Genomic DNA, 26,542 nt, shown 5'->3' with positions numbered 1-26,542 from the left:
TTGGGTTCCAATATCTTGATTATGATAAAAAACATTCTTAATCTTGTAAAATATTTTATTACCATAGTTCAGAATCAAGTAAGTTGTGAAATTATTAGACAGTAATATAACAATCCAACAAATGTTCAGTTCATGAATCGTTTGTGTGGAAATTAAGTTGATGTTCCCTTGAGAATCAGCTGCATTCACAAAGGTCGTGTGTGTGACATATTGTGGTATTGTGCAACAATAAGTTACAACTCAGTTTGGTTTTATATGTAAATTTTTAAGGTTGTAATCTCTAAAAGTTTTCAATTGAGCATAAATGAGTTCAGCTAGAAAACAAACAGAAAGCTTTGATGAAAATTTTTGTAAACTGACTTATATAGTTTTTTGTCTTAACTAAAAACCGACTTGCACATTTTAATTCCCTAAAATAGTGTAACTTTTTTAAGCAACTTCTGTAAAACACAATGTTTATACTAAAATAAGTTGTAAGAGAAATATACTAAAATATTTGTTTTTTTTTTAGCAACATCAATACATCTTGAGCTAAATTATCAATTTGTTGTTTGAAATAAAATAAAGCTTTAATAGTATTCATATGATATATTATTGATTAATTGCATTATTATATTTATAAAAAAAAATAATTTAAGTTTAACCTAATTTTGATATGAATGAGTATGATAATTAACCATGTACATTTTTTCAGATATATAAATATTTAAGTAGAATATAACAAAATGAAGTTTTTCTTTACTCTGACATTATCAGTCCTTTTCTTCTATGGTAAGTTTTCTTATTTATTTAATAATTAAATCTTTATATTGTGTGTTGTTAAAACAAAGTAACTTGTAAAAAAACTTATTACTGGTCCATGTGTTGTTTAGTTATTAATTTTTCAAAGTACTTACTTTATTTTTTTTTTTGGTAATGTTATTTATATACTTAACTAATGTACTTATAATACTTTTTATACATAAAAACTTCTATATTGCTAAAAGGTTGTTTTAATTGGTTATTATTTTGGCATTTAACTTTTTACTTTTAACAAGACAACTTAGCAAAATGGATTTATAATTGTTTTTGATAGATTGAAGTTTTTATTTTAGCTAACTGCTAAATTTAGTTTACTTTATAACTAAAAATTTAAGATACATTATTACAGTTTTATACTCTAAGTTTTATATTTACCATAAAAGATTTGTACTTTTTATATGGTTAACACACACTCAAACTTGTTTAAATTTTGGTAAAAATAAGATCAGTTTGATTTTTTTCAGGTTTTAATAAAAAATCCAGCTGTCTTAGACTTTTTTAATTTTTCATACTAAATATCATAACAGTTTTTTTTTTAATAAAATTAAAAACGTTTTATGCTTTAGAAACTAATTTTTTATAATATCTTTTCAATTTTTAAAAGAACACAAGCTTTATTAATTTCAATTTTCTTACTTTTGATTATGTTTCCTACTTTTCTGAGTTTTCTCAAAATCTTAGACTAGTTCTGTTACTGGCTGTTCAGCTGCATAATAAAAAAAAGATCTGTATGTTTTCACTTAAGTTTATCATTTTAAGTATGAAACTAAAGACAATGTCGTTCACACTAAAACTTATTACTACTAAAGTATGCTGGTAAACTTCTTTTTATGTAAAAAGTTAAACTTTTTTAGATTGATTTGTTTATCCCTCTTTAAAATATCTTAAAAGTTTTTCTGCAACATTTAAGGTAGTGAAATACATTTTTTAATCATTGAAAAACTTAATAAAAACTTCAAATATAAGAGCTGGCATTTAACACTGTTAGTTAACTTGGATATTTTTTTGGCAACAAAAAACTTCAGTAACCAAAGTTTTCTGAAAATAAAACAAAGTTTTATTGTAATTAAGTTATTTTCGACACAAAACTGCTTTTTAAAAATTCACTTCAAGCATAGAAACTTTGTCTTTCATCAAACTTAAGTCCCTTTATTTAGTCTGGTCACAACAAAAGAAATAAAACTTCAATGTAGACTAAGTTTCAATTGTTAGGCTTCAATTCATTTATTACAACTCAATGGTGGTCCAAAACTATGCTTGTTGTGAAAGAAAATGATTTGTAACATTTTTAGCTTGAACTGATTTGAATGTTTTCAAGAAGTTAAGTTTATTTATCTTTTGGTTAATGAAAGCTTGAAATACATAAGCAAACAATAAGATTTATCTGCAAATTTTGTTAATTATATGCACAAATAGTAAAAATATATTAGTTTTTGATTTAGTTTGTCAACAAGGTGGATTTATGTTGAACAGTATTTCCAAAAGGTTTGTAAATAACTTGAAATATTTTCAACATGTACAGGGTTGCCACAAACTCAAGACAACTCAATACATTTTTGAGTCTTTGAAAATCTCAGGATGACTCTGGACAGCTCAGGGTAGTTTGAACTTTTCATTAACCCAGGCTGACTCAGAATATTTATATTTCAAATCACAATATTTTTTTAATTTTCAAAAAAATTTAAATATTTTTTTTACAACTGAATCTTTTTTTTAAAGCTTTAACTAATCTACAAGTTGATTTTAGAGTTTTAATAATTAAAATGATTAATGAAGTGTGGCCAGTTAATATTAATGAGTACAATAGATTGGAGGAGAAAACTAAAACGCCAAATAAAAAGAAATTTTTGAAAATCTATCTTCTGCTACGGTTTTTGAGAAATACATAAAATTTTCAGGAAGTGTTCTTTGCACTGTTTATAAAATCTGTGGAAAAAATGCTATGACCGAAAGTATTTTTACTCAAGTTGATCTTGCATTTAAAACATCAAAATAAGCAACACAACAACTTTCAAAAGATACAGAAACTTTAGAAGCGTCAAAGCATTGATAATAATTTTTATATTTTCCAGGTTGTGAGGCGGAATCGTTAGATTTCCAATCGTCCACTCAGTACGAGTTCGGAGAAACGGTCGGCATGAAGTGCATCGACGATTTGGCGGGCGTCCCCGACATCACGAGCGCAGGATGGAACGCCAAGTGGAAAGTCACTGACAAATCTGTTAGTTTGATAAAATAAAAAAAAAAGAAAAACTAATTTTTAACTAGTTGAATGGTCACTGACAAATCTGTTAGTTTGATAAAATATAACTATTATAAGAAAAAAAAAAAAAAAACTAATTTTTAACTAGTTGGATGGTCACTGACAAATCTGTTAGTTTGATAAAATATAACTATATAAGAAAAAAATAAAAACTAATTTTTAACTAGTTGGATGGTCACTGACAAATCTGTTAATTTGATAAAGTATAAATATTAATTAAAAATAAAATAAAAACTAATTTTTAACTAATTGGATGGTCACTGACAAATCTGTTAGTTTAAAAAAATATAACTATATAAGAAAAAAAAAACTAATTTTTAACTAGTTGGATGGTCACTGATAAATCTGTTAGTTTGATACAATCAGGTTGCCAAAAAAATGGAGTCTTTGAAAAACCTAGAATTTGTCAACGTAGGCTGAAAAAAGCTTGAAAAACTTGGGTTGTGAGAAATTTTGAAAAAAAAAATATGGAGTTTTAAACTAGTTGGAGGGTCACTGACAAATCTGTTAGTTTGATGAGTAGTACAATCCAGGTTTCCAAAAACCATAGTCCTTGAAAAACCTGAAATTTGACAAGTTAGACTGAAAAAAGCTGGAAAAACTTGGGTTGTGAGAAATTTTGAATGAGAGTAACTAAAAAACCTGGAAAAACCTGAAATTTTAAACAATTTCTACATGTTTAGTAGTTAAGTTTCGATTTGACACAAAAAACATCTATTGTATAGATAAAAATGTTGTAATCATCAAATTTTTCTTTTGTTATAAAAAATATTTAAAGAAGCTTTAAGATATTATTATTAGTTTTAATATTCATTACAAATTATGCTAAATGACAGATCAGTTTGTTTTCATTTTTTCGAACAAATGTTTGTGGTTTTAGTGGTCACTAACAGTAATGAAAATAACCTTAATAAATGTTTTTTAGTTTGTTTCAAAATATCTTGTTAAAAAGTAAAATAAACTAATCTATAAAGATGAAAAAAACTTTTTTTTAATAAATAATCTGGTTATTGGCTTTTGAAAAACAATAAATAAAAACTACATATTTTAGAATATTATAAAAGTATTCATTTTAAAAACTTGTCTAAGTCATAAATAGTTAAATTGTAGACCAACTTATTTGATAATATTTCTCCCAAACAGTTTAATTTCATATTCATAAAAACAAACTAGATTTTCATTTGCAACAATTGTTTATTTGAAAACCCTTTACTAATATAACAATAGCAAACATAATCAAAATCACAAAATTAATACTGATTTTTGTGCTTTTTTAAACATATGATTATTTTTATAGCACATATCAAATGAATATGTTGGGAAACTTTAATAATTATTCAAACAGGGAACCAACTCGATCAACTACGAGAAGGACAGCTCGCCGACCAGGGATTACAACAACATGCCGGAGCAGTTCAAGGGCAGATTCGAGAGCGCAACCACGGTGACTGAAGATGGTAAAAAAAAATTGTTTACAAATATTTTGTGCTAGCACCTTTCACCCGTATAATTTTATGATTGTTTCTAGTTCTTCTGGTTCATCTAGTTCTTCTTAATATAACAATTAAAGTTCTAGGTAGGTTTTTGATTTATAAACTTTAAAATTTCAAAGCATGACAAAATATTTTTATCTTTGTATTTTTATGACATACAATTTTATTGTTAATAACTTTTGACAAATGTAAACTTTTGATACTTTTTCAGTAAAAATTTTATATTTCAAAGTTCAATTGCAACATGCCTAACAAACATAATATTTTAAAACAGCACTTTCTTAATATAATATTTTAATAATTTTAATTAAAACATCGCAGGAGTTGAAATGATAGCAACGTTGGCAAACGTCACAGCAGAAGATGAGGTGACTTACAGGTGACTTGTTTTATTAAATATGTTTTGCAACATACCTTCAAGTATAGAAATATTTTTCAATAAACTAGTCTTGAAACATACAAGTTTGTTCTAAATTGCTGATAATTTCTCTGAAAACTGAAAAAAGTTAAACACCCTGACACACAGTTGTGAGTTCAACTGAACAATTAATATAAAATTATAATTCGGTAATAAAATAATTAAATTGATTTTTTCTGTAGGTGCGAGCTTGAGCTCGAACTCGGCACGGATCTGTTCAGTTACACCGGTCAGGGAACCTTCAAGGTTTACAACGAGCCCCAAGTCACCATCCAAAACGTGAACAACCCCCTCAATCTAGAAACCACCGAAACACTAGGTACCTTTTATTATCAGTAGATATTTTTTGAAAAATAAAAAAAAATCCCCTCAACCTAGAAACTACCGAAACACTAGGTACCTTTTATTATCAGTAGATCTTTTTTTGAAAAAAAAAAATTCCCTCTCAATCTCGGAAATATTAGGTTTGAATATTAGTAGTTTTAGTCATTTGTCACCAAATTAAAGGCAAGTTTATAATAATGGTGTAGTCAATTTATAATTCACAGCTGTTATTCAATGAAAACAACTGAAGTCAGTATATTTTAAACCTAATCGTTGTATTTAAGTGTTTTAGACTTATAGAATGTTTAAGGGAGTTCATACTTGAATAAGTAATGGATTGAGCCTTTTACTTTGGTAGTATTATTTTTCTGAAAAAGTTACTAGTTATAAAACTTGCTTGCAAACAGATTATTCAAATTAAGCTAAAAATGATTCTGAACTTGCTTAGCTATGTACTTGTAGCATTTGTCTCATAATCGCTTACACTTCATTTTGTGTTTGTAACTCCTTTTTTATTAGCTTATAAGAAGCTGTTTACCAAATAAATCATCACTAGTACAAAAGCATGTACTTGATTATGAAGTAAATGAACAATTTATTGATACAAATAATTAAAACTAACAGAGTTATGCAAGAATTATAAACATATGCTGCAAACTCGTATAAAAAGACTAATACACTAATGTCACTCAAAAGCAGCTTGATATAAATACACATTGATTTTTTTACATAACATAACATTGGCTCAATTTCAACGTCTTGTTTCTACTCCTATGATGCTTCCTTGTATAGTATAAGTTTTAAAAGATGTCAATAATATCATTTGAATTAAAAATTACTAATTCATTTGAACTTTTAATTATTGCCACATAAAGGAACTAACAAAAAATAAACAATATGTTTTCATTTTCAAAAAGTTAGTTTATACCAGCATAAATGCTAAGTACTTTTTACAAATACAAGTTTCTCACAAGTTAAAAAATAAAATACTTGATAAAACAAACTCAATACAAAATTTAATGAAAAATCGTCTTTTGTATAATTAAGGCCATAGGGGGGGGGGGGGGTAGAAGCCATTTTTTGACCAAAAATAACATATAGACTTATATTATAGTAAATTTCATAATCTTTCAGATGCTTTTTTTGGATTTTAAAAATATTAAGTAACTTTTTTTTTATGACCGGTTATATAAAAATATTTATATAAAAAAATAAAGTTTACCAAAACTTTAAAGCCGTTTTTCTCGAGTTTTTAAAAACGGGCTTTAAAATCTATCTTCTCCTTCATTTTTCAAGCAATCTTCTTAAAATTTTCAGGAAATGTTCCTTACATTATGAGAAAAAAACGTTATTTGTAAATTTTAATAAATTTAAAAAATAAAAATTTTATGACAAAAATTAAAAAAAAAAGTGATTTTTAAAAAAAAAGGTATTTTTACTTAAAATTTTTTAAAGTTAGAAATAACGTTTTTTTGTTATTGTATAAAGAATAGACTGTGAAAGTTTGAAGAAGATTGCTTAAAAAATGAAGGAGGAGATAGATTTTGAATGCATTAGTCTTTTTTTGCCGTTTTAGTTTTTCCTTCCCCATAAGGAACCTGTTATGCGGCCCGACTTTGGCCGGTCATATCTCAAAAACTAATTCGAATTTTTAAAAACGGTAAAAAGCAACTTGAAGCTTAGTAAAAACTCTATAAAATAAGATCAACTTGTAAAAAACATGGCCTACCCCCCCCCCCCCCCCCTATGGCCTTAACTTCAGTCAATCAGTTTTGATTGAGTTCAATACTTCAATCAAGTTTTTATTTGTTAAATCGAAGGTCTTCATTTAAATTTATCAGTATTAACAAACTACTTTTGATACAACATTAACTATATCTTTGTGTAATCTAATTATTTACGCATAATTATTGGCATCAAATTAACTACAAGATATACAAGTCAATAACAACGTACAAGACAAATTGTTGTAATCAATCAGTACATTTGATATGTACATAAATAAACAAGTCAAAAGCAAGTAAATTGCTCCATTAAAAGTTAATTATTATAAATTACATATTTTAAAAGTATATACTCATTATTTTTATTTAATAATAAATATCTCTAAATGTTTAGTTTACAAATTAATACAAACTAGACAGTAATAATTTTATAATTTTTTTATATACTTGCATGCAGTCCAGTGTATAAAAATAACAACATTGAAATTACACACATTAAAACATAGATATACAAATGTCTGTATGTGTTCGTGCGCAATACTAATAATAATATAAACACAAAAAAATTATTTTATAAATACATAACCTCGACTAGTGATCAAACATTTTACAAATAGCAAAGTTCCACGTATAATGCAGTAACCACGCATATAATTAAATTAACACTTAATACAGTACACTCATTGTTATATGCAAGGTTGCAATTTGACCGCATTTTATAACAACTTTGACACATTGCCACTTTGTAGCATAAAAATTAACTTGCCTCACCAGTTGCACAATTAATCTTTTGTATTAGCTGATTTATTATACAACTTCTTTCTATTCTAAGTAAACACCTAGCATGCTCTTGCCAATTTAAAACTATATTTTATGTCATCTTGTTGTATCAGGGCTAGATTTATATTCACAAGTTTTTTTTAACTTAAGCTATTTAACAACAAAAATTAAAAAATAAAACAGGGTTTCTACACATGTTGTTTTACACACATACTTAAATTTTCAACTCAGTTCTGTTTGTAATAGGTTTTCAAAAAAAAAAGTCTTTCCTAAATAAACTGATAACTTAGTGCTACGTTAAATTTATTTAAAGTATATCATAAGTTGCTAATAAAATTTCAGCTTCTGATAATATTATTTTTCTAATAATAAAAAAAGTTTAAAACTGATGCCAAAGTAAACTATTTTCCTGATCACTGGTTTTTAAATAAAAATATATTAACTATTTAAGAAAAACTTTAATTCTATTTTGATTTAATGACAATAGAAAAATTATATGAAGAAAACTCGTACTAACCAAAAGAAATTTTAACATTTCCCCAGATAAAAAAACAAACTGCGCCTTTTACATTGAACTCACAAATAAATAAATTCAAAACTTCATTTCCATATTTGTTTAATGATTCTTACATAACATCGTAAACAAGCTTTTAATTACAATTAAACACTGAAAATTTTATTTATAACATTATTAAAATACACACACTCAGCAAATACTAGTTCACTTAAAAGTAAGCAACATATTGTAATTTGCAACCTACTAATACTAACTGCTTGAAAAACACCTCTTACTAAAACGTAATAGTTTTTATTTTAAGTCATTTAAAATATTTATAGCAATTATCTTCAGAATTTTTAGCCTGTGATTTGATGTTGAAACACTTTCAAGATTATTTTATTACATTATAGTTTAAACATTTCTTAACGCTTATTACTCATAGAGAATGACGTCATCACATACATTTTAACCCACATGCCCTCATTTCACAAACTGCTTTTTATTATTACTTGCTTCATCCCTCAAAGCACATTAGATCGTTAATCATCACATTATAAACAAACATTTCATACATGTCCCCACATTACAAAATGCCCTCATTTTACGAACAGCTTGTGGCAAATACGTGTTTTACCAATTACAAAACGCAGATAACGGCACCGTTATCAAGAAACCAATTGATGATGAGGTTGCCGTGGCAACGTGCGAAATAACTGACGCCTACCCCAAACCCGTTTCCATCATGTGGTACTCCATCGACGGTTCGTTATTGTTTTATTATTGTTTAAAGTTTTAGAGGTTGATTAAAATCTTCTGTTTTTTTAGTCTCCATTGGCGGTTTGTAATTATATTTTAAACCAAGTGTAATAGAGTCAAATACAAATTCAACTGCTTTGTAAAAATTAGTTTATCTATTCGTTTTTTAATACGTCTTAGACTACGACACTATTTAAATTGATACTTTATGATAAACTTTTTCATGAAAACTCAGACACTGAAGGCTAAGATCCTATAGGTTAATATAAAGACACATCATTGAAGCAGATCTTTTTTCTAAATTGATAAACATAAAACTTTTTCATGAAGACACGGAAGGCGAGGTGGAGATGCAGGGAGACTTCGTGGACGAGGCGACGTTCGGTGAGAACAGGGACGGCTCGTGGAACGTCAACACCACCCTCTCCGTCATGCCCGACCTCGACCTCCATCTGAAGAAGTTCCAGTGCAGGGTGGACTTGGGATTGGAAGCAAGAGTGTACCGGAGCGAACAAAGCGACAGGATGCTCGTCAACCGTTAGTTTGATATTTACATAAAACATAAAATTTGAATAAAAAACAATTGAATATATCAAATGTTGTTTTTAAATTGTTAATTATACTGTTCTTATACTGTTAATATAACAACCGTTAGTTTGATATTTACATAAACACTTTACCTGGAAAACTTAAAAAACCTGAAATTTGACAATTTAGGCAAAAATAACCTGGAAAAACCTGGAAATTTTAACAATTTTAACATTTTCAGTAGTTAAATTTCAAACACAAAAAATCTATCTTATAAATAAATTTTTTCAGAATGCTTGTCAAACGTTAGTTCGATTTATCTTTACTTAAAACAATTTTAATACATAAAGAATTATGTTTTAATAAGTTTAGATGAAAAAAATAGTTTAATATATAACCCGTCAGGTTTATCAAGTACAATTTGATAACAAGTAAAAATATAATTGGTTATGAATAATTTTTATTCTTAGTTAAATTGATTTAAATGTTTTTTGATTATTTTGTTAAATGTTTTATTTTTCCCTAGTTTTTATGGTTCATTTAGGAAAAAGAAAAAACATTAACAATTAAATGAATCAAATATTAATTTTGAATTATTCCTTGTTGTTTTATTCTCATCTGGTTATTTTAACAGAGCTTCTTATAAACCGTTAGTTAGATTTTAAAAAGTCTGAAAACAATTAATAAGTCTATGCTTTACATACTATATATAAAAAATAGTATTAAAGTATTTTTATACAAAATTTATTAATTTAGTTTAGTATTGACCCGTGATGTTTACCTAGTATGAATTGATTTACAAAAGTAGTTTGTTTTACATAAATAATTTTTTATTCTTATTTCAAATGATTTAAGATTTTTCGATTATTTTCTTGAATTTTATATTCTTATCTAGTTTTTATAATTTGTTTAGGAAAAAAATCAAAATATACACAGATCAAGTAGAAGTAATCTTTTCATTGTTTTAAAATAACTTGGTATAACTGTTAAACATATAAAGTTTCAAACAAAATTAAACCAGATAAAAACTTTCAAAAGAAACCATTTTAATTTAATCAAGTTAGTTTGTAACAAACAACTTAATATTATAAATTAAGTGGCAGTTGAAAACCGTTTTAACTTGAATTTCAATTGTTTTGTAGCAAATATCTACATATTATATTATTAAATAATAAAAAATAATAATTAACAGTATTATTGACTTTTTTTGATCTCAAGTTTCTTTTTTATTGTCAAGATTAAGGCTGCTTAAAAACAGTTATAAAATAAATGGTGTGAGGCTCGATGACCGAAAGGACTTTAATCCATAAGCGATTAGTTTGTAGCAAATATCTACATGTTATAAACAAATAATATCAATAGCATCAGACCCACTAAAAGTTATTATTACTTTATAACATAGACTAATAATATTTAATAATTTATTATTTTTGATAAAAAAACAGTTACTTAAATTACTCAGTTTAGTTAATCTTATTCAAATAGATTGTAAAATAATACTATAATAATATTAATAAATATCAATAAATAATATTATCTAACAACATTTACCTCAGACCCGATCACCGAAGTGAGGATCAACGTGAACAAGAAGAAAATTCAGGAGGGCAGTAGCATGATGGTCGAGTGCACGACCGACGGGTACCCCCTCAGTGACTACGTTAGTTTTTAATTATAAATATTTAAAAATTAACTATACATTTACCTGCACGACCGACGGGTACCCCCTCAGTGATTACGTTAGTATTTAATTATAAATATTTAAAAATTAACTATACATTTACCTGCACGACCGACGGGTACCCACTCAGTGATTACGTTAGTATTTAATTATAAATATTTAAAAATTAACTGTACATTTACCTGCACGACCGACGGGTACCCACTCAGTGACTACGTTAGTTTTTAATTATAAATATTTAAAAATTAACTATACATTTACCTGCACGACCGACGGGTACCCACTCAGTGATTACGTTAGTATTTAATTATAAATATTTAAAAATTAACTATACATTTACCTGCACGACCGACGGGTACCCACTCAGTGATTACGTTAGTATTTAATTATAAATATTTAAAAATTAACTTTACATTTACCTGCACGACCGACGGGTACCCACTCAGTGATTACGTTAGTATTTAATTATAAATATTTAAAAGTTAACTATACATTTACCTGCACGACCGACGGGTACCCACTCAGTGATTACGTTAGTATTTAATTATAAATATTTAAAAATTAACTGTACATTTACCTGCACGACCGACGGGTACCCACTCAGTGACTACGTTAGTTTTTAATTATAAATATTTAAAAATTAACTATACATTTACCTGCACGACCGACGGGTACCCACTCAGTGATTACGTTAGTATTTAATTATAAATATTTAAAAATTAACTATACATTTACCTGCACGACCGACGGGTACCCACTCAGTGATTACGTTAGTATTTAATTATAAATATTTAAAAATTAACTTTACATTTACCTGCACGACCGACGGCTACCCACTCAGTGATTACGTTAGTATTTAATTATAAATATTTAAAAATTAACTATACATTTACCTGCACGACCGACGGGTACCCACTCAGTGATTACGTTAGTATTTAATTATAAATATTTAAAAATTAAATATACATTTACCTGCACGACCGACGGGTACCCACTCAGTGACTACGTTAGTATTTAATTATAAATATTTAAAAATTAACTATACATTTACCTGCACGACCGACGGCTACCCACTCAGTGATTACGTTAGTATTTAATTATAAATATTTAAAAATTAAATATACATTTACCTGCACGACCGACGGGTACCCACTCAGTGACTACGATAGTATTTAATTATAAATATTTAAAAATTAACTATACATTTACCTGCACGACCGACGGGTACCCACTCAGTGATTACGTTAGTATTTAATTATAAATATTTAAAAATTAACTATACATTTACCTGCACGACCGACGGGTACCCACTCAGTGACTACGATAGTATTTAATTATAAATATTTAAAAATTAACTACATTTACCTGCACGACCGACGGGTACCCACTCAGTGATTACGTTAGTTTTTAATTATAAATATTTAAAAATTAACTATACATTTACCTGCACGACCGACGGCTACCCACTCAGTGATTACGTTAGTATTTAATTATAAATATTTAAAAATTAAATATACATTTACCTGCACGACCGACGGGTACCCACTCAGTGACTACGATAGTATTTAATTATAAATATTTAAAAATTAACTACATTTACCTGCACGACCGACGGCAACCCACTCAGTGATTACGTTAGTATTTAATTATAAATATTTAAAAATTAAATATACATTTACCTGCACGACCGACGGGTACCCACTCAGTGACTACGATAGTATTTAATTATAAATATTTAAAAATTAACTACATTTACCTGCACGACCGACGGGTACCCACTCAGTGATTACGTTAGTTTTTAATTATAAATATTTAAAAATTAACTATACATTTACCTGCACGACCGACGGGTACCCACTCAGTGACTACGTTAGTATTTAAATATAAATTTTTAAAATTAACTATACATTTACCTGCACGACCGACGGGTACCCACTCAGTGATTACGTTAGTATTTAATTATAAATATTTAAAAATTAACTATACATTTACCTGCACGACCGACGGCAACCCACTCAGTGACTACGTTAGTATTTAATTATAAATATTTAAAAATTAACTATACATTTACCTGCACGACCGACGGCTACCCACTCAGTGACTACGTTAGTATTTAATTATAAATATTTAAAAATTAACTATACATTTACCTGCACGACCGACGGGTACCCACTCAGTGATTACGTTGGTATTTAATTATAAATATTTAAAAATTAACTATACATTTACCTGCACGACCGACGGCTACCCACTCAGTGACTACGTTAGTATTTAATTATAAATATTTAAAAATTAACTATACATTTACCTGCACGACCGACGGGTACCCACTCAGTGACTACGTTAGTATTTAATTATAAATATTTAAAAATTAACTATACATTTACCTGCACGACCGACGGGTACCCACTCAGTGATTACGTTAGTATTTAATTATAAATATTTAAAAATTAACTATACATTTACCTGCACGACCGACGGGTACCCACTCAGTGACTACGTTAGTATTTAATTATAAATATTTAAAAATTAACTATACATTTACCTGCACGACCGACGGCTACCCACTCAGTGACTACGTTAGTATTTAATTATAAATATTTAAAAATTAACTATACATTTACCTGCACGACCGACGGGTACCCACTCAGTGACTACGTTAGTTTTTAATTATAAATATTTAAAAATTAACTATACATTTACTTGCACGACCGACGGGTACCCACTCAGTGATTACGTTAGTATTTAATTATAAATATTTAAAAATTAACTATACATTTACCTGCACGACCGACGGCTACCCACTCAGTGATTACGTTATTATTTAATTATAAATATTTAAAAATTAACTATACATTTACCTGCACGACCGACGGGTACCCACTCAGTGATTACGTTAGTATTTAATTATAAATATTTAAAAATTAACTATACATTTACCTGCACGACCGACGGGTACCCACTCAGTGATTACGTTAGTTTTTAATTATAAATATTTAAAAATTAACTATACATTTACCTGCACGACCGACGGCTACCCACTCAGTGACTACGTTAGTTTTTAATTATAAATCTATAAAAATTAACTATACATTTACCTGCACGACCGACGGATACCCACTCAGTGACTACGTTAGTATTTAATTATAAATATTTAAAAATTAACTATACATTTACCTGCACGACCGACGGGTACCCACTCAGTGATTACGTTAGTATTTAATTATAAATATTTAAAAATTAACTATACATTTACCTGCACGACCGACGGGTACCCACTCAGTGACTACGTTAGTATTTAATTAAAAATATTTAAAAATTAACTATACATTTACCTGCACGACCGACGGCTACCCACTCAGTGACTACGTTAGTTTTTAATTATAAATATTTAAAAATTAACTATACATTTACCTGCACGACCGACGGCTACCCACTCAGTGACTACGTTAGTTTTTAATTATAAATATTTAAAAATTAAATATACATTTACCTGCACGACCGACGGGTACCCACTCAGTGACTACGTTAGTATTTAATTATAAATATTTAAAAATTAACTATAAATTTACCTGCACGACCGACGGCTACCCACTCAGTGACTACGTTAGTATTTAATTATAAATATTTAAAAATTAAATATACATTTACCTGCACGACCGACGGCTACCCACTCAGTGACTACTTTAGTATTTAATTATAAATATTTAAAAATTAACTATACATTTACCTGCACGACCGACGGCTACCCCCTCAGTGACTACGTTAGTATTTTTATATAAAGGGCTGTCACTTTACCTGGAAACCCGGAATTTGACAATTTAGGCTAAAATAACCTGGAAAAACCTGGAATTTGAGAAAAAAAATTTGAAAAATATCAAATGATTATACAAAATGTTATAATTAAGATACTAATGTGTTTAAAAATTATATGAATATTTTAGTTGTTTTTGTATGTATGAATTTATTTAAAAATTATCTGAATATTTACGTGAGCCAAAAACCTTGAAGCCTGGAAAAACGTGGAGTTTGATAATTTATGCAACGAAAAACTTAGAATTTGAGGAATAAATAAGAAAACCTTCAATTTTTAACAAACATCACTAGAAAACCTGAAAAAACCTGAAATTTTAAACAGTTTTTTACATGTAAAGGAATGGAACTTAGATTTAACACGAAAATCTATCATAGGTTTTTTTGTTATTAAAACCTTTAATTTCTAAAACCTGGAAGAATTTTAGAAAACCTGGAAAAAACCAAGTGATTACGTTAGTATATATTAACGTATTTAAAATTTATCTAAATATTAAAGTTAGTTTTCGTATATATGAATATATTTAAAAAGTATCTGAACGATTACGTGAGTTTTTGTACACTTAATATAAATGTATTTGAAAAATATCTAAACTATCATACAAATTGTTATGAGAGCTGTGAGTATAACACAAATAATAAAAAAATATCAAATGATATAAATATGATACTAGAGTATTTAGAAGCATTTCTAATATCTAAACTACGATGTGAGTTGTAAATATAAAAATTTTAACTATTTAATTCTCTCTAAAGGATGTTTGTGATTGAAATTGAAACAAAAAATCATTATTTTTTGCAAACTAAAACAAAAAAAATTATACTTTTTTCCAATTAAGAAATTATAAACAGATGAAGCTGATCAAAAAAGACAAAAACAATTTTGAAACTCTGATCCGAGAAACCGCAACCCAGTTCGAACAGATCATTTCGTATGAAAAGAAAGCTCAAAGGAGCGACAGTGGAACCTACGTTTGCAGAGTTGGAGACATTGAAAAATCACAAAAAATTAATATTAATTGTTAGTTTGACAAATAAAATATTGGTGGTTAAATATTGTTTTTACTAAAAATATCATTGGCTCTTATATAAAAGCTTCAAGTACAAACTACAAGCTAGTTTTTATAAAACTATTTAAATTTTAAGTATTGTAACTTTTGTAAAAGGTTTCCGATACAAACGTATGGACCTCAAATTTTTTACTTCACTCAGAAATTTAAAAAATCACTAAACATCTATTTTCTCCTTCATTTTTGAGATAGAGACCTCACAATTTTAGTAAAAATTCCTTTCTTAGTTCAAAAGACTTTTAATTTTGCGATTTCAAAATTATTAATAAATAAAAATTTAGTAAAAAAAACAAAAATAAATAGATAGTTTTTGTAAACAAAAATCATAATTTTTTAACAACTTTTAATCGCAACATTAAAAGTCTTTTAAATTACAAAAGGAATTTTTCCGAAAGTTTTGAGGTCTCTAGCTCGAAAAATGAACGGAAGATATATTTTTAGTGAAATAGCCTTTTTTTTGAATTTTTAATTTGCGCCTCCCATAAGAAACCTACTGAGTTATTTGATCGCTTAAAACTCAAGAATTATTTTGAAGTATTTTAGCGGTTAAAAATGTTTGATAGCTCAGATAAAACTCTATAAAATAAAATAACTTGTAAAACCTATGCCCTCAATTGTTTGTTGTTGGTTAAAACATAATTTGTTTGTTGATTGCTGTTGGTTGGAATATTTTTTTTTTATTGTTAATAATAAATACAAAACAATATAATAACTAATATTGTACCTTTTGAAATATAGAATATTAAAATTAATTACACAACAATATAATAACTAATATTGTACCTTGACAACAAGATCTAAATTTATACTAGAATACAAGTCTTTAACAAATCAAAAGTTTTTACGAGCATATTCCAACGATCAAGCTGCATATTTATAAGTAATTTAATTATTTTTCAACAGATTACGACGCGAGCGTAACGATGAAGGCGTCGAAATCAACAGATGATTTGAACGTCGGAGACGATATCGAGATAACTTGCACGCACCAGGCTAACCCGGTACAAACCGTTTTGATGAGGAAACCTAACGGACCCTGGCAACAGACCAACAGTAAATTTGCATTAGTTTTTTATATATTTATATATGTATATATATTTTTATCTATTTAAATAAATATATGTATATGTATTTAAATTAGTTCATAAAAGCATATTTTATATTTAGACCTAATAACTGGAGACAAACTAATATAAACTAAATTTTAATCTTTACAATTGCATGTTTTGCACAAATTTCTGAACAAACCATAAATGTATTTATAAATTGATTAAGTATTTAGATTAATGTATGAAGAACTTTTTGTATATTTTCATGAACTTACCTGAAATATTTTAATATTTTGTAGAAGTATAAGAATAAATATGCATATTGTGGTTAATTCATGTGTTTTGCGATTTTAGTTTAGTAACTTCAAAGTTATCTGTTACTTAAATAAAATAAATCTACATATTATTAATATAACTCTTTTACAGAACTTATAATAATTTTCCTAAATTATAAAAACCGTGTCTAAATTTCCAAAACGTTTTAATTTAAAAGTTGTGGTTCGTATTTATATGTATACTTGTATTAGATAAATCACATGTTTGATTTTATTTTTTAACCACTTGTCATATGATGTATAAATAAACTGTATAAATTTGTTTTTTTTTTTACATTTATAAAACCACAAATTTAAGGAATGGCTCTGTGCTGGTTATTAAAAAAAAAAAGTAAAAAAAAAGACAAATGACAATTGATAAATAAAAAAATCACAGTTGTTTGGTTTACTTATTTTTTTATAAAATTCTTCGAAGTATCTAATCAAATCAACCATTTATTTGTTTTATTAAAATTTAAAACTATTTGTTTAATTTCAAATATAACACAAACTTTTGTTTATTCAAACTAGTAAGTTGTTATTAAAATAATTTAATATCAATAATTTTATTATTTTTACACAATTTGTAGCTAAAGACGGAAAAAGTTAAAGATAAATAAATACAAAAAAACAAAATGAACGTATAAATTAATTATTACGACAGAACTGATTGTAACAAACATATAAAATAAATAATTATTTCAACAGAATTGGTTGTAACAAACGGACAAGTGGATGACAGTGGCAGGTACGAATGCAAAACGAGAAACAACAACGTTCTGCAATCAGCATACGATGTCCAGTTCAGGAGTACCTGCGAAATTAAAATCAATTCAATGGTTTGTTTATTATATAATTATAATGTTACGATCAGATATTACTGCAATATGGTTTTTAATTGAATGGTTTGCTTATTATCTATATAAGCATACAACAAAGCTCAGAAAGTTTTGCAAGGTTAGGTTTATTTATACGCAATTTTCAGAGATTTAGTCCGAATTTACAGATCAATGTACCTTACCATATCATTTTAGTTCAAACACCAAAACTAAAATAGTTATTTATTTAACAACAGCTAACCCAATCAAGCGTGACCAATTATTATTTAACTATTCTACTTAAATGAAATTTCCAATTAAAAATTATAACAGCTCACCCAGTCAAGCGAGGGCCACATGCTTGTCACGGTCAAGTGCCAAACCCCTCAAGCCAACCCTGCTTGCTCGTTCGAAATAAAATCCAAAGACGGCTTGGTGAGCAACAACAACGACATGCGGGAAACCAACTCGCTGAGCAGGCAGTTTGTTGTCGACGCCAACGGAGTCACTGACTTGCCCACCGTTAGTTGAATATTTATCATACATTAATATAATAATTGTACATATTTCAATATGTACTTGGTACGCTTTCTCTTTATAAGGTGTTACTGACTTGCCTACCGTTAGTTGAATGTTGAAATCAATATAAATTGATAATCATATGTATTTATGTATCATGTATATATATATATTATCATGTATCCATATGTACACTGTTGCCACTTTACCTGGAAAAACCTTGAAAACCTTGGAATTCGATAATTTAGGCAAAAATAACCTGGAAAAACCTGGAATTTGAGAAATTTTGGTAAAAACCTGGAAAAACCTGGAATTTCAAACAAAAATAATTAAAAAAAAACAATTTTCACATGTTCAGTAGTAAAATTTCAATTTGTCTCAAAAAATCTATCATATAAATAAAAGATTTTGATCATAAAAAAATTTATTAATACAAAACATATTTAAAGTAGCTTAACATCATCTTTTCAATCTTTTTATACTTTTTTACAGTTTCTTACCTTAGTAACTTTAAAATAAAAATAGACCCAAAAATGTGTACTTTTAAAAATCTGGAAGAAATTTTGAAAACCTGGAAATTTTTTTGAAAAAACGAGTGGCAACCATATGTATTAGTATCGTTAGTTGAATAAAATGTAGTTATTTACACATCAATATAATTGTGTTTTTTACTTAAATCTATGTAAGTCAAGTATTATTATTGTTTGTGTTAAATTTTTACAATTGTAACCAACTTTTCTTAACCTCATAAAAAATTTTTGTTAACCTCCTTAACCAAGCTTGCCTTCTGTAAGTTGAATAAGATGTAGTTATTTACTATTTAATATAATAATTTTTTATGTTTATATATGTACGTAATACCTACCCGCTTTATCTTAAAGGTTTAATCACTTGCCTATAGTCAGTTATTACTTAAATGTTTTATTTATTAGTTTTTATTTTATTAAAATAATTCAAACATTAATGTTTATTGTTTCTATTTTTTGTTAAGTTATTATAATTTTTTAAAGCGTTAGATACTAATATAGTAATGCAAGTTAAATAAAATTGTATATACGTATGTTCTTAATGTATAAAATAATATTATTTACGTTTATGTTAAGTGTAATCATCTAATCATATATATTTAGATATGGTCTTAATAATATAATGTTTTGTTTATCATTTACTTGAACTAGATATATTATTTTCCTTTTTGTACATTTATTTAATATAAATATTTTCGGTTTATGAAAGTTCGTTCTATACCAGTTTAAAATAAAAAGTATTCAACTAATTTATTTGTAATTATTACTAACTTTTAGTAAAAAAACATTTTTTATTAAGATTAGCTTAATAAGTGTGTTATGGTAAATTTAAACTACATGTTTTTTTTTTTTGAAAACCTTTATATATATTTTTAATGTTAAGTTTTAAAAATTAGACGGATAATATGAAAATTATAAATGTTATACAACAAGTTTATTTAACCGCGCTAAGAGCACTTCAAAGTATAATGCTTTTATTAGTACTTAGCAAAATTTTGTCTGCTAATTTATTAATTAGTTTTTATGTATTTAAAAGTTAGGATATTATTTTAAAATGCATAATTATCTTATGGTAACTTTGAACGTTAAATAGAAATTTATTTAATTTTGAAAATAAAGATTATAACTTAAACCTTAAAATGTTAACTTAATTAGTTTACAACCAAGGTAAAAACATTGAGAAAAAAAAAAGATAAAATTAAAAAAGTTGTATAAAACATTTTTATTCTAAACGTCAAAATAATCATTATAAATTTAACGTATTAAATATTTGAACATACTTCTTAAAATTCAGATTATACGCATTTAGTATATGTTTCAGTTAATATTTTTACAGAGTTGGTATAACATATGTGCAGAACCAAATACAGTAAATTTATTTATTGTCAGTTATTGTTAAAAACCTATTGTTAGTTCAAATTATAAAAATAATAATTTAATTACAATTACTAAAGTGTTGCTGAAAACGTAATTTAGGTGATAAAAAAAAATATAAAAAAAAAATTCAGTTCACGTGTTACGCGGAAAACGTGCTGGGACAAAACAAGACCAATGTCGCCGCCCCAAGCGACGTTTTAACTGCCCCGCCCAAGGAAGGAGGAATGTCACCCGGGATCGTCGTCGTCATTATTCTCGCGGTGACATTTGTACTCGTCGGCCTTCCGTACGCCTACTACAAATTCTGCAGTTAGTATAAAGTTAATAATTAATTTACAATTTTAATAAATTATACTACATATACATTAACATTTTACTGTAAATTTTAGCTAGTATATTGAATATTTTGTATTAATTTTTTTTTACTATAACTTTGTATTTATTCTAAGTTAGATGAACTTTATTTCATGTAGAGTGTGCTTAAACAAAACCACAAAAGGTTTTTGCAGTAGTTATTTAATACTGATTTAGATAAAAAAAAATCGGATTTTTTATTCTGCTTTAGTGATGTCTTTATTTGTATACTTTTAATTAATTTGTATTTTTCATTAATAACTATTGAGAAATATTAATTTAATTTATTTTCTTATGCTATCTTCAATTGGAACAGTAAGTAATTTTCATTATCTTTTTTTATAAAGTTAAAAACTTATTAGTGTACGCAATACAGCTTAAATATTTCACATACTTACTACGTTAAGTATTTTGTGTATCATTACTTCAATTGTTTATACACTTTTGTTTAGATTTTTTAAACTAAATTAAAAAAAATATTAACTGAAACATTTGATAATTTATTTATGATGAAAATATTAATGTATAAAAAATATATTGAAAATCTTCTGAATATGTATTGATAAAGTTTAGTAAAGTTTTTTCTAATGCATTTAAAAGTTTTTTAGTTTTTAAATTGTTTTTGGAATTAACTCTAAAACTTTATCAATATTAGTGAAAAAAAAATTATTCTATTTTTTAAAGAATAATTTTTATTTCAGAAAAACCAGCTAACCAAGGACACATTAAAGGGTGAGTTGTAAAATATTTTTATTTAAAATAAATTTATAATAAAGTACTAGTTTGTTGTATTATTATTTTACATACAACCTGTAATTAATATATTAAATTTAAAAGTTCTATATTTATCTATTAAAAGTAACAGATTGAAAAAATGTTTGTACTTTTTCACAACGAGAGTAGAAAATTTTACAAATACAAGTCTTTTTAAAATTAGATTTTGAAATAAGTTTTTAGTCTAAAAAACTTATTTTAATGTATAGCCAATGACTTTTATAAATTATTATAACAAACCAGAAAATTCAATAAAACTTTTGTGACTGTTCTCACAGTTAAACATAAAGTACTTGATTTTTTTAACTTGATTAAACTTAGCACTTTATTTAATATTTTTTACAATTATTGGTTTTGTTTAAATATTTTTTTTTCAGAAGTCAATTGGATTCGGTTGAAGTGGAAAAATTAGAAGCCGGAGATCACGATGTTAGTTAAAAAAAAAATAAATATAAACAATTCATGAAAAAAATATAATATATATCTTGAAGATGTTAGTAAGAAAAAATTAAATTCAGGAAAAAATATGATGTATAACTAAAAGATGTAAGTTAAAAAAATTAAAAAATTATATTAAATAATTCAGGAAACAATATCATATATAACTAGAAGATATAAGTTCAAAAAAAAGTTAATAATTTAATATTAACTAATTTATGAAAAAAATAATATATAACTAGAAGATGTAAGTTCAAAAAAAGTTAATAATTAAATATTGACTAATTTAGGAAAAAAAAATATATAACTAGAAGGTGTAGGTTCAAAAAATAAGTTAAGTTAAAGTAAAATTTAGTGATTTAGTTCAAGATGTGAGTGTTAAAACAAAAGTATTTATAAGCCTAAACTAGTAAATTAGATATAAAAATATTGTAATTATTGTTCAATGATTCAATTTAGAAAAACTATCATTTAACGTACAACTAGATAAACAAACTAATAAAATAAAAACTTAATTGATGTAAACTTTTTTAATAATTTACTAACTCAGGAAAGCCAAAGTAATTATTTAAGATAATAAATCATTAAAAAATACCCATTAACAAACATGTGAAAATAAATTAATAAATCAAACAACCACATACTTGTGATTCATCTTTGTTACTATATGATTGATTGTAATGATATATATATATATATATATATATATAATATATTGCAACCGATTCCAACACATATTTTTAAAATTGCGCAATTTAACTTTTGGTGAAAAAAATTTACTGTTATGTTTTAGAAAAAGGTAAACTTTTAGTACAAGACCAATAAGATAAAGTTTCTTCAAATATTCTTCATAATGTTCAACGCACAAAATTTATTTTTTAATTTCTTACTTAAATTAAATAATTAATTTAAATAGTTTACAATTTTTATTACTTGCAGCAGCTGTTAGCAATATTCTACAAATTTAATTTAAATTCCAATGTTCAACTTCACATTACAAACTTCTTTAAAACTAAGTCTAAAACTTGGACGTTGTTTTATTACACTTAAAATAAGTATAAACTAAAATAATGATTGAAAATTTCATTGCCACAAATCACAATATCTCCAACACAAAATTAAAAACAAATTGATAATTATTTTATTAATAAATGTAAAAAAATCTTGTGATAAATGTGAAATATTAAGACTATTTTAAGAACCTGAAAAATAGAAAAAGTTGTAAAATATTAGAAACTTATATAAACAACTAAAAAATTAAAATTAAAAATTATTTCGATAAATGATTAAAATGTTGTGAAATATCAAGGGTTTTATATCAACAACTTGAAAAATATTAGAAAATTGTGAAACATTAAGAATTTATGTCAACAATATAAAAGGTTAAAAATAAAGGATATCTAGATAAGTTGATAAAAATTTTGTGAATTACTTACACCAACAATTAAAAAGTTATAAAAAAATTACAAAGGAGTTAATATCGAGCGACAATTTGGTAATAGAGGAAGACCCGCATCAGGTGTCAGATCACAGGCTGAACACAAACACCCCAATGAGAACGTTTTCAATTAAACAAAATAACAATAAGGTTTACAAGGGGGCTGCTTTGCATGCTAACATCTTTCTAATCACAACTTTTAATTTTCAAGTTGTTAACACCTGTGGCTGTTAATTTGCATTCAGTAACACAACTTAATTGGATTGTCAGAGCCTAGTTGTAACATTAAAAAAAAAAGAGTTAAGATAAAAAATCGATATTTGCACAACAATGAAATAAAAACTTAACATTTTTTTGAATTGAGAATAGATCTTTGAACGCAGATTTTCGTCTGAAACTAAATATATTGGAAGTTTTAGGGTGAGGCTACTTGAAAGGCAAATAAAAACCTCTTGAAAAACATTTTGTTTTTTATTAAAAATACTTTTGTTTTTTCTCATTTTTCAAAACTGAAATAAGTTTTTCTGGTGTTCTTAAGCAGAACTTCTAAAAATTAAAACGTTTTTACTTAATTCAGTAAAAAAAAAAATCTCATTAAACGATGTATTCGATGTAAATTAAAGAGTAACTAGTTAATTTAAAAGAAACAAACTTGTATAAACGAATAAATTTTTGGTATAAAAATTAATTTCGAATTATAACTATTTTCTGGTTATTTTTATTGCTGTGTCTAAAACTCAGTATGGCTTGAAGTGAAATGAAATACTTAATTGTAATTAGAATTTCCTCACAAAATTTTCATAGAATTTAATGCGTATCGAATTTCATCTTAATGAAAGTGAAAGAAAATAATTTAGTTTGAAAAAAACTCTCTTGCATTTCTTTTTGATAGAAACATTTCCACATTCTAACTAAGCTTGAAGCGGGAAAAATAAAATAATTTTAACTTGAAGCATGTTCAGTTTATGCAAAGAATTTTATTATAATTCATCCGCTGAAATTTGAAAACTATCTCACTTCGAATATCTAAAAGTAATAAACTTGATATGCTGTCGTAGTTTTTATAATCTAAACATTTAGTTTTGATCTTAAAAAAATACCTTTTTATTTAACTACAAAAAAAAACAAAATAAATTTAGAAATTTGTTCATTTTTATTTTAAAAACACTTATAATTGAATAGTCAGATTATAAAAAGTTACATAATAAAAAAATATGAATAAATCATCTAAAAATAAAGCAGCTAGAAATTTAGGATAATCATTACTAAATAAATAATTTTATTTTAAACAGAATTTTTATATAAATATTAACTTTCAGGAAAACTTGGACATCTGAGTTCACTGATGAGGCGATTATGACTCATGCATTTCGTTGTGACGTCATAGAAAAGTTTATTTAGTTTGTAATTGCTAAGTTATTTATTTCACCTCAAAAACAAATTTTATGTTGAGAAACAAATAATTTTTTTTTCACTGGATTCAATTATCGTTCAATTTTTCAGCACAGCTGCTTTTTTTAACTTAAAAAAATAATTAAACTTTAGTTGTTAAAAATTAATCAATTTCATATAAAAAATTCAAAATTTTCGCCAAATTTTTTAATTTAGAATCTGCTGAAAACATTATGTTGGACTTTTTAGTTTTATTTCGTTGTTTCGTTTCAATTATGTCAATTTATTTTTGTTTGAATTCTTTTTTCATGACGCTGAATATTTGTCTGACGTTTTTCTGCTTGAAATTAAAAAAAAACCTGACTCTTTTTAAAAGTTACACAAATCTGCGATACACAAAAAACAAAAAAATATTGCATTCCAAATCTAAAACAAAATAATATAAATTTATTAACTAACATTAATAATAATTAAATACTCTCTGTGATCAGCTTTTTTTTGCTTTTTTGTGATTTCATTTATAGTTTTGATGTCACAAATTTACCATGGTGTCTTATAAAAATAAAAGTTATTTCGTTAAATGTTGTTTTTTTTAATTACAAATTATTTTTTTTATTTACTTTAAATATACTTAAACTTTTTTGTGAAAGTTATCTAGCTCGAATCACTTAAGTTACTAAATCAAAACCTCTGTTATTTAATTTTAATAATTAAAAGGGTTGCCTCAAAACCTGGTATTTGACAATTTAGGCTAAAAAAAACCTGAAATATGAGAAATTTTGATCAAAAACTACTAAAAAGCCTGAAATTTTAATCAATTCTTACATGCTAAGTAGTGAAATTCTTGTTTGACAAGAAATTTTACCATACAGATAAACATTTTTGAAACTATCAATTTATTTTGTTAAAAAAATTTTAAAGTAGCTTTAAAATATGTTTTCAATTATGTTATACTGCTTAACACAGTTTTATACCTTAAACTTAACTTTAAACTAGCAGTAAGCCCAAAAACATTTACTTTAAATAGAAAAGTTCTTTATCTCCAAATTAAACAAACTGTAAATTTTGTAAGTAAAAAAGAGCTGTATGATTGTTAAACTGAAAACAAAATTAAGAGCAAATTTCCAAATGTTTGTTAAAAAGTAACTATAAAGAAGACTAAGAGCACATCGCTAAATGTTTGTTATTAGGAGGCTAAGTTTCTATTCACAAACTACTTTTAGGCTATGAATAATTAAAACATTTATGTTTTTATATTTTAGTTTATATTATAATTGATGTACTAAGTAAGGATGTGTAAAAAAGAATCAAAACATTTAAAATATTTATTTTAATTGTATAATTAAATCTCTACTATAAAAATCTATTGACGAGATACATGTTTTAGCATTT

The 26,542-nt window shown here is 26.0% G+C and overlaps 1 protein-coding gene across 4 annotated transcripts; it reads left to right on the top strand.

Annotated features, from left to right (window-relative positions):
* Positions 1-635: 635 nt before the first annotated feature.
* On the top strand, positions 636-25,725 carry LOC145830251 (uncharacterized). Of its 4 annotated transcripts, none has more exons than XM_082938193.1 (17): positions 636-771; positions 2,874-3,022; positions 4,410-4,521; positions 4,879-4,936; positions 5,158-5,294; positions 8,953-9,063; positions 9,389-9,595; positions 11,143-11,246; positions 15,933-16,101; positions 17,054-17,203; positions 18,222-18,352; positions 18,665-18,853; positions 20,886-21,063; positions 21,810-21,840; positions 22,263-22,311; positions 23,792-23,908; positions 25,078-25,725. In XM_082938193.1, the coding sequence occupies exons 1-17, from the start codon at positions 726-728 to the stop codon at positions 25,093-25,095; spliced, it is 1,956 nt and encodes a 651-aa protein (XP_082794319.1). In that variant the 5' UTR covers positions 636-725; the 3' UTR covers positions 25,096-25,725. The 4 variants fall into 4 exon arrangements, with proteins under 4 accessions (XP_082794319.1, XP_082794318.1, XP_082794321.1 ...); XM_082938192.1 differs by having other exon boundaries at positions 22,260-22,311; XM_082938195.1 differs by lacking the exon at positions 23,792-23,908.
* The last annotated feature ends 817 nt before the right edge of the window (positions 25,726-26,542 follow it).

Source organism: Thalia democratica, chromosome 2, assembly GCF_965202585.1.
Source record: "Thalia democratica chromosome 2, ktThaDemo2.hap1.1, whole genome shotgun sequence".
NCBI classification, from domain to species: Eukaryota; Metazoa; Chordata; class Thaliacea; order Salpida; family Salpidae; genus Thalia; species Thalia democratica.
This window is presented reverse-complemented; position numbering and strand designations above follow the sequence as displayed.

Excerpts from the sequence above, each read along its gene's own strand:
- LOC145830251 (XM_082938192.1), top strand. The coding sequence starts at position 726 with ATGAAGTTTTTCTTTACTCTGACATTATCAGTCCTTTTCTTCTATG. Across the intron at positions 5,295-8,952 it reads AGAAACCACCGAAACACTAG|ATAACGGCACCGTTATCAAG; the intron begins GTACCTTTTATT and ends TACAAAACGCAG. Across the intron at positions 18,353-18,664 it reads AAATTAAAATCAATTCAATG|CTCACCCAGTCAAGCGAGGG; the intron begins GTTTGTTTATTA and ends AAATTATAACAG.